The following is a 14,909-nucleotide window of genomic DNA, read 5'->3' on the forward strand; positions in this document are numbered from 1 at the left end:
CTGTATCAGGCAGACTTAAAAGAAGGGGTAACACTTTTATTAGGCTTCCATCTACCTGTTTCCCCTTCCAGGTGACACTCAGAAAGGCCTCAGTGCAGACAGGCCCACAGCCCCTGCTCTACCCTGGGCATCCCTACTGCACCAGAGGCATGGGGGCTACTGACCACCACAAAACTGGTGCTCAGGGAGTACTGTAAGGTGAGCGACCAGATTTAAACCCCGTAAATCCTGTCTCGCAGAGCCATGCTGGGCAGACAGGTGGAGAAAGCACCAGCTGCTTCGGTACCTCAGGGCGCTGGCACAAGCCAGCCCTTGCTGGGTCTCTTTGCATTTTGGTTGATGTTGTTGCAGGAAATCGAGCTTTTTAGAGGAAAAAAGCAAGCACTGCAGCAACATTGGCTAAATCATAGAATCATAAAATCAGCATCATAGAATGGTTTAAGTTGAAAGGGACCTTCAAAGGTCATCTAGTCCAACCCCCCTCCCATGAGCAGGGACATCTTCAACTAGATCAGGTTGCTCCGAACCACATCCAGCCTGGCCCTGAATGTCCCCAGGGGTGGTACACCACCAATTCTCTGGGCAACCTGAGCCAGTATTTTACCACCTTTATTGTCAAGAATGTTTTCCTCACATCGAGCCTTAATCTCCTCTCTTTTAGTTTAAAAACATTACTCCTTGTCCTATCGCAACAAGCCCTGCTGAAAGTCTCTCCTTTTCAGAACTGAAAGGCTGCAGTTAGGTCTGTCTTCTCCAGGCCAAACAACCCCAAATTATGGTCATACTCTTAGAAAAATTACTCTGTTGAACAGGGCCTGTGGAAGGGAGTTTCCTGCTTGAGGAGCCTTTCCACTCCCCTCACCTTCCACTTCTGCCGCAGGCAGGGCTTACCCTTTCTTTACACGCTTATAAGGTTGCCCGTCTTGGGGCGGGGGGGGAGGGGGGGGGGAGTAGAAAGCAGAGACTCATCGCTCTATAGGAAACGACGAAAAATTGAGGGGGAAAGCACGAAAATAACCAGCGGCGCTGGTTCCACTGGGGCTCGAACCCAGGACCTTCTGCGTGTAAAGCAGACGTGATAACCACTACACTATGGAACCGCCACATACGCCCTGCTTCGCGGGACTACCCCTATGTGATCAGACACTGGGGCGCCTCCTGCGCTCGAAGCCGGGGGGAGGGCCGGGGGAGCGCAGCCGTTGGGAGCGTGAAGAGTGTAGCGGGGACAACATGTGAGGGAGGAGGAGTCAGGCCTCCGCAGCCGCGGCTTTTGTTTGCCCTTTTTTAATTTTCGTTTTAAATCGCTGGTTAATTAAAAATGTAGTCATTAAAAATCACCCTAATGCGTCTTCTGCCCCTCAGCTAGCTACAGAGGAGCAGTGAAGGGGGTAAATCGCTTTAGTAGCTCTCACGGTAGGGAAGGCACAGGTAAGGTTTTATGCGCGACTTCAGTGTCGGCATGCATCTCCACGCGTTAGAGCCCTTCAGCTCCCGCCCTCGGGCCCTTATCTGCCCCGCCAAACCCGGCGCTGGGGCAGGTAACGAGCCTGGAGGGCAAGAGTCCCGTTAAGGCTCGGAGCGGGTACTGCGAGCACCCCGTTTCTATGCACCCGTACGTCGTGCTCCTAACGCCGTGACCTCCGGCTTGGGAAATGGCTGGCCAGCCAGCCTTCCTGCACATCCCACTGCCCTTGGGTGTGCTTGGCCGCTCGCTTCTCCCACGTGAGAGGGAAACAGCGGGACTGGTGCGTTAAATCTCGCACCCAGCGGGCTGGCCGGAGCATGGGAAAGGCAGGCTGAGCTCCGGGAGAGGCGCAGAAGCACCCCTATTGCTTGGGAGGAGCGCGGCTGCGGCTGCGTGGGTCCCAAGTCAGCCAGGCATGGGAAGGCGTTCCTCCGCGGGCGGCGGGTGTTCCAGCCCTCCCGGCAGTGCGGGAGGAAGGTGTGGATGGTTTCATGGGCACAGGAGGCAGTGTTTGGAGCAACGTGCTAAGACAGAAGGCAGAGCTTGTCAGTGCTTCCTTGAGGAAGCTGTTGCGTGGTGCCTAACGGATGTGCGAAAGTTACGATTTATCCCCTCAGGCACAGCGTGTGACACTCTACAGAATGTTTTTAAAGCGAGGCGTGAAAGCGAGACCCTTTGCTTTCTAAAATCCACCCCGGAACAGCGGAAATTTTCTTTCACCACCAGCAGGGTAAAGCAAAGCTCCCCTGGAAACGGTCATTACCCCCCACATCGCTGAATCCCGTCGGCGGGCGAGCTGCGGCGCTGGCGGCCACGGCTCGGAGGGACGGGCTGGGCTGTCCTGGGCGGGGCCGAGCGGAGCGGGCGGTGCTGCGGCCGACTCCCGGTGCGGTGCCGCACCGCGCCGCCAGCAGGGGGCTCTCCGCGCTCACCAGCTCACCTTCTCACTCTCCGTGGCCGGAGCCCTCGGTGGTTGGTACTGCGCAGGTCGGTGTGTCAGGTTGTGCGTGATCCTCCTCTGGAGCTGGGTTGTTTTTGCAAAATGTTGTGGTACGTGTGGTTACAGTACGAGGCGGCCTAAGTGTTCCGTAGGTGTCTCTTTGCTAAAGGGAACCTGATGGAGCTCCTCATACTGTCTGCTCACACCCTCCTCACCCATCAGTAATCCAAGATTATTTAGGCCGTGGATTCACCGTGTTATCTTCTGCAGAAGATGGCTTGCTGTGAGGGTACAGAGCAGCTGTATCTGTGCAGTTCTGTGCCTGTCTGCATCAGGTATTCGTTAATTCTGGAACTTTTTTGTCATCTGTTGGATCACACAATGCATCTCTTATGTCATCCTATGTCATCTCTTAGGGGGTTTTCACTATATACTTAAATCCTCACCATGCTAAATCCTCACATCCCAAAGGGCGTGGCTTGTAGAAGTACACATTAAGGAACCTGTACAATGTTTATAGGACTGTGGTTAAAAGTTACAAAGAATTAATTTGGAATGTAAAAGGTAAGTTTGTTAATTTTCAGAAGCATGTGGTGCCTGTAAGCAAAAAATATATTGTTTGTAGCTAAATATTGTAGTTGCCTTGACTCTTGAAACTGATTGCTGAAGCAGCAAATGAAGGTAGAAAATTTTGTCTTTGTCATTAAAAACAATTTCATAAGGAGAAGATGAAAATAGAGGTGAAGAAAATTATTTCCATAGACTTTGCTGACTCCCTACCATGTATGTGATGGCTGTACTTAGTAGTTCCTAGTCTTAAAAAAAATATAAAAATAAAAAACCCCTTTTACATAGTGATCATTAATGTGTGAGTCCAATCTGTGTACCCTCCTGACTTTATGAGCCTGATTTAGCCACAGGCACCTTTTCGGAAGAGACCGTCTGGTAGGCTCGAGGCTTCAGGATGTAGGTTTTGCACTCAGTGCAGCTTTTGGTTGACCAGACCAACAAAACGCAGCTCAAGCTGCTGCTAGGCAGTTCTTATGCCTATTTCTTTTCCCTCTTGTTGCTTTACTAAGACTGCAAAACCTGAATGCTGTAGCTAGCTATCATCTCTACAGGCGCTAAGTGGAGGCTGAAGCTAACATGAGGGAGGTAGAGTTGTGCAAATTATATCATTAGTCATTGCTTCCCAGAATTATATGCATTCAACTGATAATTTGGGAAATTCTTCTTCTAAAAAAAAAAAAGTTCTAATTTTTACAGATGATCAGAAGATCCTGATGTTTGCACAGTGTTCTGGATTAGTTTCTTGGCCTTCAAGAGTTTGGAGGCCCTGCACCTGCCTTTGTTTCACATTTCTGATTTTGTGTTCTTTTTGCCAGCGATACTAATTTTAACCTCTTTTATTCCTCATCTCACCCAGAGTTGTCAAGGGGGAATTTATTTTCCTATTCACACAAATTAACCTCCTCCTGGTTTGTGAGAACACATTTCTGTCATCTGACTGACTGAGGCAGAGCTTAAAATTGTTCTGGACATTTATTTCTCTCTTTGTTTCTTCTATTCTTTTGATTCTTTCTGTTTGTGACTGGACATCCAGGTCCTCAGGCAGGGCCTTGTCCCCTGGCTAGTACTTTAAAATACTTTGGTATTTTAAAAAATTGTTTGGTTGCCTCAAAATACTTCTTTGAGCTTTGTAAGCTCAAAAAATACTCAAAAATACTTCTTTGAGGGAGGGTAAAAGGTGGGGAGCCATTGTCAAGACTCAAGAGGGAGCACATTCAATTTGACTATGATTATTTTTAGTCTTTCTGAAAATATCAGTTACATCACTTTGTAGTGGGTACTTCTGAGAAGTAGGCCTGAGGCTGCATTTGAATTATGTATGTGGAATGCCTGCATGGAAGCTTGCTAGGGAGGTTAATGTTTCCAAAGTATTTTAAAACAGAGTACGTGCTATTAGATCAAGAAGGGTTGTCTGTAAAGGGATGTCCCGATTCCTGCACATAACTGGGTTTTTTCTTGTCATGCCAGACTGCTCAACAACATATTGGCAGCATGTGTTGGCCTACTTTCTGTTACAACTGTTGATTCTAAAACCCTTTCAGCATCTTAAGTGTGTGTGTGATACATGACTGCTGAACAAAAAAGCGGTAGTATGTGAGACTTTATTGGTGGGACTGGTATGTTCTCTTTGCCTTATGCGGAAAAGAGAATGCTCATTTGATACAGCATACATCCTTGGACTTGAATGGGAAAGGTTAATTTGGAAAGCATATTTGTGTTTCCTCAAGTTGCATGTTATTGTGATACCTGTAGGTAACTGGAGAGGTGGCTCAGTCCAGCAGGACTGACTTTTTATCAGGTTGCTTGGTCACGTCAGACCACTAAGACAGAGGGCTAACAACTTCCATGAATAACAAAAGAAAACACGCAGTGGAGACTTTATGTCCTATAGAACCTAACAGCTAAAGGTTTGATTCCTCTTCCATTAAATGGATGAAATGTTTTGATGGATTTGTTGGCCACTGGAACATGCCTTATAGCCTCACATTATGCAGAAATCTTGGTTAATGCCAATAGAGATGAATTTATCAGGTACGGTAAGTGTTTTATAAATAATGTGTATCCCCAGACTGAAGTCGAAAGAGGTTGTGATGTATTTTTTCTTGCATGCATTTTGGCAGAACAGAGTGATCATACATAAATGATTAGCTACTGCAACTCTGATCAGGGAAAGTGCATCCTGCCAGAAAAACAAACATCAGAACCCTTCTGGGTCATGCAGAATTATCACACCTGATATATATGCCGTTTACTGTCTTGTCTCATAAGAGGGGAACAGCTTTGAAAGTGGAGGCTTTTGTCTGGGACTCCAGAACCTCAAAGGACTAGCTCAGTCCATCAAACCAGTTCATTCACATATACCTTTTGCTTTGCTAGCTTGGTACTTTAAATATCTTTTGCACATTAATAGATGCATCTGTTACATCACAGTAGGGGCAGTTGTCTGTCTCTGTCCCAAAAGATTATTTGATCACTGTTCTTCACAGTGGTGGTGGATGCCTTTCTATAACTGTCGCCACACTGATGGCAGAATTTCCCTGAAAATACCATGTTACAGTGTTATTAGCCTTTGGGGGAGGGGCTGCAGGGTCAAGATCTTGCTTTGATTGTCAGGCCCCTGCACTGATGCCACAGAAGTGGCTCCTGTGCTCTGTTCCATCAGTTGGCACAGCAGCAAGCCTCCTCTCCACAGCTTTTGGAGGGGTCTGGAAGGACACATTTGGGAAAAGTGTGGTGTAATGAAGATGAGTGATGTTGAAGACTGGGCCCAAGACTGTATTACTGTCGTTACTATACTGCTATTTATATTTTTCAGTGGTGTATGTGTTCAAAATGGCAGCGTCCCCACGGTATCGGTATACTGCCTGAAATGGCAGGTTCCTTAGGGGCGTTTGTGGATCAGTGGGCAGTAACAAATCACCTTGGGCATGCAAAGGACACCTGTGCAGTGACTGAGAGTCCCTGATCAGCGAGGTGAGGAGCTAGGTTCGGAGTTGTGGGCCCTGCTGCCAGGGATTAGGTTTCGATTTGAAAGTGTACAGTGCCATGGGTTCTTGACTGCACGGGGGAGCCATACTGCAGAGTTCTCTGCTTCTTCAGTCCCTTTCCAGTAGTTGCACAAGGAGCAGACAAGCCAAAGCATGAACAGAGTCCACTGAACTTCAGTCACACATTTATGGAAGAACATGTGAATACACATGAAGAAATGAAGTGTGCAGGTGTTAGTGCACTGCTTCTGAGTACAAGATTTGCGTGCTTCATGCTGGTCCTATTATCTGGGTATGAGTGTTTTGGAAAAAAACAGTCTTGCTAACACGCAGATATAATGCCTCATCGTAAATTCAGTTTTTCTTTCCTTAAGGGCTTTCATAACCATGCCAGATCACCAAATACCTGCACAGCCCTTATGTTATTTTTCAGTGTGCTAGAGCTGCTAAAATGCAAATCGTCACCTCATCACAGCAGAAAGGCCATTCCTCTTGAGAGAGATCATGTGACTTCAGATGTGAAGCAGATAACTTCAGCCCATCCCTTTCTCTGCCTGAGATTCAGGGTGCATGCTGACAAAACAGCTCTTCAACAGCATGCATACACTGCAGCTGGAGGGTTACAGCCATGAGCTTGCACATCAGGCTGAATGATGAACACAGCGTTTCCCCTGAATGTTTCTGAAGAGCTGTGCTCAAGAAATTTACTCTCAGGAAGCTGTTTAAATAGGTGGAGAGCAAGTGCATTTCATCTCCTAGCTCCAGAACCCCAGAGAGAATCCGAGCACCTGTTCTGCAGAGCCTCACCCGTCATTGTGCAATTCTGCTGCCAAAAAGGGGCTGCTTTCTCCTGAAAAAAAAAGAATCTTCTAAAGGTACTCCTTATAGAAAAGAAAAAGAAAAAAATTGGTATTGCTGAAGCAGAAAGAAAAAAACAAGTAAGCTTTGGGTGGGGTATATATGTATATTTTAGTTCACTTTTAAAGAGCAAATTGTCCTAATCTTATGTCTGTGTAGGGAATGACGTATGTGTAACTGTGTATGATTTTACCCTGAGAAAAATCAGTGTGCTTTGGACTATAAAGTTTGACCTGAACTGGATCAGATATCCAGAACTTCTGAATACAGATGCAATCAGCTGGCTTTGGGACTACTGTATTTCATGTAGTTTTGTTTTTAGGAAAAACTATTTTTAATATAATTTTGAACCTTTTTCTGATGCTTAACTTATATTTTATTAACCAATATGAATTTCAGCTGAAGCATTAATTTAATATTTAAACTGACTTAAGTTTTAACACGTTCATTCTGGAGCTTTGCTCTTTCACCCCTTCTCCCCTTCAAGTAAGGAGAATTAACGACCCTGCTCATTAACTGCAGGGCAATGCATGGTTCAGACAAGGATGTTAACTTTTATGTTCTGGTTGGTTCCTGTTTACTAGAACCAACTTTGCTTCAGGATTTTGAGTTTTCTCCTTGCTTCCGAGAGGAATCTCCCCCTACAGGCATTTAGGATTTCTGGAAAATTATGTGATAGCTTTGGATTCAGGGTGATCTGTACCTCATTTGTGCACTTGTGTTTGCTACTTCCTCTCTTTTTAAAACACATTCTGCCCAAAGTCTTGCCGTGCAAAAAATAGGGCTGCTTGTTTTGTTTGTTTATTTTGTGCACAAAAATGTGCAAATGTTTTGTGTAAGTGTATTCTTTATTGATTGTAAATAACACAAACTGGCATTCTTCCATCGGTTTTCTACGGTTCTCCTTGGATTTGCATGTAGTTCCTGAACTCAGCAATTGCTTGAATAATCTCTACATGTTCACACCTTTGCAGCTCTTGCTTTTATTTCTTCTTGCAGAGCATTTTTGGGCTTGGGAATATGAGTCCACCTTATTGAGCTGTTCTATATATTCATCCTATGCTCTGTCAGGCTTTGCTGGCTTACTGGTATCTTACTACATCCAGTCCCTATTGATCCTTGGCCCAAATACAGAGATCTGCCAACAAAGCCACTGCTAGAAATGATGCCTTCAGTTTTATATTGAGCTTAGCCTTGTTTCTCTGAGCAGGTTGAAGAAATTATCTGTAAACAAAAAGGCTTTCTCCTTTCTTTCACATACGTGTAACCATTGGAAGTCGCTGAATGGAAATGTCAGTTTATCCCATGGATGTAAAATAACAGAGACCTAAACAGATACTGCTTTCCCTATGTTTGATGTTCTCATATCAGTCCCTTGTCAAACTAAATTCAGTGCTAATGTCAAAATTACATTTCTTGTGGCATCACAAGGTTCTCTTTCACTCTGTTAGTTGACTTTGGCTGCTTCATCCCACGTTCTGCAGGGTGTGTCTTTTAGATAATGAAATTTTTAACTCATCTCTAGATTCCCATCCTTCACAATCTCAAGTCTGGCCACAAGACAGTTTTGAAGAGTTGTCCCGCTAAAGGTGCTAACCTGTGTGTTGTGATTTAATGTCTGGGCTTTCTTAAGCATTTTGCTCTTTCCTGCTTTATTCCCCAAGCAATGCACAGAAGCAAATCAATCACAAACCCATGTCATGGTATCTCTCTGTTCTCTGCAGTCCTAATTTTCAAAGGAAAACAACTCTAACGGAAGTCTGTGAATCACAGAAAATTAAAAAATTGATAGCAAGAAGGGATCAAAGGAAAGCCCCTGTCACTGAAAGCATCTACCCACCCACCCATCCATCTGATCTTAATGGAGAAAAATGTCCCTATCTCATCATTTCTTTGACCACATGTACCTTCTAAGACATGTTGTGGGAGGAGATCATAACTACCTGTTCACAAATATGGTTGAGAGAGGAGGAAATAGGAAATGGAGGCATGTTGCTTGAGGTAGCAGTTTAAAGGAAATAACATAATTCCCATCCCAACAAAAATGGTGGGAGGAGCCTTTCATTCTTTATCAAAGAATCTTTAAAAGTTTTCCATTATTCTTTAGGCAGCCAGGTCTTTATGTGATTGACAGACTGGAGGCATGATTGATTTTGTGCAGCACCTATTACATCCAGCTGAAATGGTGCTGATTCATTCTCTCTGTAAATCAGGCTCTCGCCAGATACGGTTCTGAACACCAAATTTCTGAGCACTTGCTGCAGTGTAACCTTCAGTGACTCTTACCCAGGAAAAGATCAAAGAAACAAATGGAACAAAGCAAGAATAAGAAGTTAAAACCCAGTGGCTCTTACTTGTGTGGCTTCAATATCCTCAGGCTTGATCTAGCTTACATTTGTCTGCCTGTAGCACAGCTCATGTAATTTTAAAAGGTAAGGTATGTTTGAAAGGATAGCACTCTGCCCAAAGGACCTGCAGCCTGATTTCATTAAAAGTCAGCTGTAAATCTTTAAAAGTTTTCCATTATTCTTTAGGCAGCCAGGTTTTTATGTGACTGACAGACTGGAGGCATGATTGATTTTGTGCAGCACCTATTACATCCAGCTGAAATGGTGCTGATTCATTCTCTCTGTAAATCAGGCTCTCACCAGATATGGCTCTGAACCCCAAATTTCTGAGCACTTGCTGCAGTGTAACCTTCAGTGACTCTTACCCAGAAAAGGAGCAGCACATACCACCCTGGCTTAATTTGGTCCATGTCTATTGGCATGGTTAGAAAGATATTTTATTTTGCTTCAGTGGATGGGCAATGTATTCAGTGCTTACCCATCCCAAAATTGCCTTTTTGCTGAACTGAGAGAAATATAGCAGTTTCTTGTAGTTATATCTAAAAAATGGAACAAGTTTGCAGATGTTGAATTACTGCCTGCTTTTTAGTGAACATGACAGATTCTCTCTAATGGCATACCAGTGCCATAGTATCCAGAATGCTAACACAGCATTATGTCCCAAATTCTCATCCAGCTACCTTGCATCTCTGAAGCCTTTGTAATTACCTTGGTAAAAGCCTAGCTTTCCATTTCCCTGTCCAGCATTTTGGGGAGTTTTATAACGGCAAATGATTCTTCACCAGACATTGCTACACTGCACGGTGAATAGCTCACATAAATTACTCTAATGCTATAATGCTTGGGTTTCAACCTTCTTCCCCATGGAAGGCATTCATGGCCTTTGCCTGGTATTTTTCTATGTCTTTGTTCAGGAAGGCAGGGTTTGGCCTGGCACAGGAGTTGGCTTGAACCAGCATAACTGGGGGGGTGGGGGGGCATGGGGGCTGGGCAGGAGAGGAGGGATTTCTCCTTGTGGAGGGGCTCATTTTTGAGCAATGAAGAGCCGTGGCCTGGAGGAGACACTGAATTTTTCCACAGAGGCTTGTTCCACTTGTTCATGATTCTTTAGTCAGACAAGAAGGGCAGAAAGTGAACTTGCTGGGCCTGGTTGGAGACCCTGCTTGCTGGAGTCTTCAATAGGTGTGGCTGCTCTGGAGTCTGGTTGTGCAGGTCGGTGGCCGGGATGGCTCTGTAGTTACCTAAGAAGCCATCAGAAATAAGGTAGTAGTTTGAATGTTCGCTATGCCCATTTTAGGATGCAGATACTGGGACTGAAGGTGATGATTATTCCCGTGGACTAGTTCTTTGATTGTCAGATTTATCCTTTTTCAGGTGTTTACTGATGGATATTTTTGTGCAACTTTTCCTCCAAGATTTGAGTGTATGTTTCAGGATTCATTTACTGCTATCACCATAAAATTTATGTCCCTATGCCTCTATCTTTTTTATTTCTTTGCTCAAGGAGGTGTTAGTAGTCCATGAATTTAGAGGTAGGTGGAGGGAAGAGTGGAGGTGCCCGGGAGAAAAGCTTAAGTCATTGAAAGTAGGTTACAATGATGATTCAGATCCCTGTTTCTTGGGTCAGACCATTGTTAGCTGTGGCTTGGGTGGCATCCTGAGAAACATGATGGTTTTGTTTGGTGTTCCTGTTACCCAGTTGCAAGGCACACGCTGAAGATCATCTTGCTGCAACAGGACTTAGATCGTATGCTCTATTTTGCTCTTGGTTCTAGTATTCAGATCACAGTTCAAGTCGTGGCTGGTTGGTTTGAGATGAACTAACACCAAATCTTATTCCCCTAAGAGGGCAAGCGAGGAGACAGTATTCAGGAGAACAACAATTGTTTGGAGATAAGACAAATTTGAGCTATTAGCAATGTCAGTGTGTCTGATGCTGACAAAGCCACTGACTGGCTCAAAATTAATGTTACAGCACTTTTTTTTTGGATTTCATGATAGCTCCTTCGGAGGGAAGAAAAGCAGTCCATTGTGGGAAAAAAAAATGAAAATCCCTCTTTCCTAAAATAAATACTGACTCAGAAGGTGGGAGACCCAGCTCAAGTGTAGGATGTCTTTGTGTTGTGGGATGCTGAAAAATAGCCCCACAACTATAAAGAGTTCTGCAATATTAATATAACATAACAGGACATTATATAAGAAAATGTATCAACACCGTAAATAGTCCTGCAACAATAAATACCTGTTGAGATTAAAAATAGGTTAATTATGTATTTGTTTTTTTCTCTTATCCTGTTACTTTTACTTCTGCTATTAAAGGCAAAATAAAATAATAGTAGTTAAACATTCATCTTATGCTAATGAATTTCTTCTTTGTTTTAAAGGTCAAAAGGAATATCAATTAAACAAAATAACAAATGCAATAATTTAGACATCAGATATGCTAGAGAGAAACCTGTATCCTTGGAGACAGGGAGAGAGGGGAATCAGCGTGATCATATAAGAAATCTTTAGTTCCTACAAAGTTCAGTCTATAAGAGCATCAGTGATGTTCTTGTAACTTAGAAATTAACTTATATCTCGGAGGAATTGTGTTCATTTGAGCTTGTTGGTTAGGAAGTGTGTTGCATTAGTGAATAATAGCATTTAGTGAAGACCTAAGCAAGTACCAGGAGAAAAAATAAAAAAAAAGCCATACTACAAAATGTACTTTGATCATTTATATAGTGAAGCCAATGTTTCACTAGAAATGCAGCTGAAAATTGGATGGCTTATTTAAATGAAATCTGATGATGAAACAATTTGCTATTGCAATATCTCAGCTTGCAAGTTTGGTGGTGGTGACACTGAGAGAAAAGTGATAAATGCAGTGGCAGGGCACTTTTCAAAGCAATACAGGTTTGGGTTGGTTTGGTTTTTTTTAGCAGTAGTATCAGATGTAATTTAAAGTCTTAGAATTCTGCAGTTCTGATTTTCAAATCACAAGAATGAAGAGTAACATGCCTCTCTAGTCTCTTGTCCTTACTACTCTTGTTCCTACCAGGAAATCGCAGTTGCACGTTAACTTCCAGCTAACATGTAAGGAGTAAACTGGACTAATTACTGAGTTCTTCAGTCTTGAATGCAAGCTGATAGTAATCAGATGTGAAAAAGAAACCAAGTATGGTTCATCAGGTCCAGTTTTTGCAAGACATGTTGTACAGTAATTTCTTACGAGTTGTAGCTATTTTAGATTCTGTGTTGTCAAATGCTTTCTTTTTTTGCTTTTTTTTCCCTCCAACTCCCTTCCTTGTTAGCAGTGCTAGGAAGAGCCTGGAGGGGTATAACCCTCATCACTGAATGAATGACACAGGAAATGTGTATAACAGCTGAAAGACACGTGCTTCATATCAGCAGCAGTTGAAACTGATGGGAAGCATTATTGGAACCATGGGGTGCAGCAGTTCTATAGCTGACAGAACATCAGAGAACGGTGAGTGCTGCCTTTGTCTTCAGGGTCAGTGGTTATCTCTGTAACACCAGAAGAGGATTGCAAGGTAATGTTTCCCCCCAGTCCTGTTGTGAAAATACTTGTTGAAAAAAAAATTACTTTATAATTATCTTCTTTTAAAAAGAGTGCATAGCTTTTAGATGCTGGCTGAGGTCAGAAGGCAACTGTAGACCACCTCTAACATCTACAGATTGGGAAAAGATTCACAGCATCTGGGGCAGAAGCTAAATTTCAGATGTATGTGTGTTGCTGTGTTACTAGCAAAACATATGGATTAAGGTATTGAGGGGGAACTTTTAGAGCCTTTTACAGCACAGGATTTCTGGGCAAATTGTCCCAGTTTTCCTGCTGGTGGGTGACCCTGGTTATGAAATAAGTGTAGTAAAGCAGAGCTATTATAATGACTCTTAGAATCTGTTTTCTGCCATACCAAGTGCCTGGCCTGCAATTCTCCATTGTCAGTCACCGAGTAGAAAGTCTCCACAGTACCTGGTTAAATGTTCAATTAAAAATCTAATGTCTCATCTCCCTGCTTTTGATCATACCGCACCAGCTTTTGCACAGGGACATGGGTTCCAGGATTAGCTCAGACCTTTGTTCAGATCCTTTGTGTTCTCTTTCAAGGTTTGTCATTAAAGCGCAATTTAGGGGTCTGCCGGGAACCATGTTATGTGGCACTGTGCATAGTGTTAGGAGATTATTATGCTACCAGCCATGATTGAAAAGAAGGGCTTTTTTTGGCTACTAAGCCAGGACACAAGTCACAGGAAGCTGGCAACTGAGAAGAAGGAGCACTTACAGGCATCCAAACTGACCGGTTTAAGGGTAGCCTTCAGCTTTGCGTACACTGCTTGGTTATCACAGCAGCATCAGCACTGTGTCACAGCAGTGGAAGTAACACGGAAGCACCTAGAGCGTCAGACATACCTCTAACTGAGAAGCTGTCCTTCCCTTTTGGGTTTGTGTCTGTGCATATATGTTTCTTGCAAGACCTCAGAGACAAGTTATTTGGGAATATTTCTGAGGGTACAAAAGCTTGCAGCAGGCATGAGGAGTTGTACTCTTCCTTGGTTTACAGCCATCAATACACAGTGGTGTGGAGCCAGGCTTTGCTATCCCAAAGCTGGCTTATGATTTTGTTGCGTGCTTGACAATGTTTTGTCTTCTTCAGTTGCTGGGTGATATTCTTTCTCCATTTCAGCAGTAGTCAAATGATGCCAAACCATCATTTGGTCTGCAGCCTGAGGCTGTACATCCCTCTAATGCATTAATAACATTAATTTAACAGGTAGGGTAGGGACCTTCTGCAACTGATAACAATTATTTCTATAGATACAGTTTAGCCTAGTGTGAAAATCGTGTTCTAATTCAGTCCTGAGAATAATAGCGCTGTAGTGAGTACAATTAAAAACAACAAAACCCTCACAAAAATACAAACAACAAAAAAAAGAAACCCAATCCAAAACAAAAAAAGCACCCCCCCCCCCGAAAAACAAAAACAAAAGAAAAAAACCCAACCCAAAATATTCTGTTAGATTTGCAACATTAACCAAAGAGCTCATTAGATACCTGTCTTATGGGATACCAGTGGAATTGTGCTGTATTAAGTGTTCAGGACCATTAAGCAACCTAGGGGGGCTTTAATAATGGGAAGTTCAATGCTTCTGATGCTGTAAATCAGTTTCTGTGCTGGTGGCTGTGCTTTGCCCCTTAGGTATTCTTCTAAAGAGAAAAGTTGATGACAGCTGTGCTGTGATGTGTCAAGCTTTCTGGTGTGTGGTGGTGGTGATGAATTCCAGAAAGGACAGAAATTAAGGAAGATCTCAGAGTTTATGTAGGGTACAAAGGATGTGCTTAGTCATATAAGGATTACATTTCTTTCATGCAAGAGGACTTTTCTAGGATGGATGTGATATCTGTTGCATGGGGGTCTCTGCAGACTTTTGGCCTTGTCTGGACTAGAAAATTTTACCACTTTAACTGTGCTGTATACTTATTAATGATAAAATAAGCAAAAAACCCCATGCTATTATGTCACTTCTAAGCATTTTTAGTTTAAAAAAGCTTTCTTAATTTTATGCATTTATTAACAGAATCACTTTTCTGTGGAGATTTTTCTTTACTTGCATAACTGTCAGTTTAAGAAAGAAAAAAATCATTCTCACTCATGGGTGCCACTTATCCTAGTCTCTTCTTGGTATTTGTGATCAGCTAAAATAATTGACTAGTGTAAACTGTTGTCCCTGTGGTA

General features: G+C 43.1%; 1 protein-coding gene and 1 non-coding gene across 6 annotated transcripts in view; one reads left to right on the forward strand and one right to left on the reverse strand.

Moving 5' to 3' along the window:
• Window positions 1–14,909, forward strand: part of PPEF1 (protein phosphatase with EF-hand domain 1) — a 51,460-nt gene that overhangs the window by 10,061 nt on the left and 26,490 nt on the right. Inside the window, exons 1-2 of one of the 5 annotated variants that reach the window (XM_061453203.1) lie at window positions 2,336–2,515; window positions 12,465–12,640. In XM_061453203.1, coding sequence (XP_061309187.1) covers window positions 12,577–12,640 — 64 coding nt within the window. In that variant the 5' untranslated portion in view covers window positions 2,336–2,515; window positions 12,465–12,576. Of the gene's footprint in view, window positions 1–2,335; window positions 2,516–6,377; window positions 6,838–12,464; window positions 12,641–14,909 lie in introns of those variants that run through there. The other 4 variants (XM_061453207.1, XM_061453208.1, XM_061453206.1 and 1 more) reach the window with 4 other exon arrangements.
• Window positions 1,028–1,100, reverse strand: TRNAV-UAC (transfer RNA valine (anticodon UAC)). Its single transcript has one exon. It is a non-coding gene; the product is annotated as a tRNA-Val (tRNA).

The sequence above is a fragment of the Pezoporus flaviventris genome, unplaced genomic scaffold, assembly GCF_033815535.1.
Source record: "Pezoporus flaviventris isolate CSIRO_AGI_PZ_B2104156 unplaced genomic scaffold, CSIRO_AGI_Pfla_v1 ptg000015l, whole genome shotgun sequence".
Lineage (NCBI taxonomy): Eukaryota > Metazoa > Chordata > Aves > Psittaciformes > Psittacidae > Pezoporus > Pezoporus flaviventris.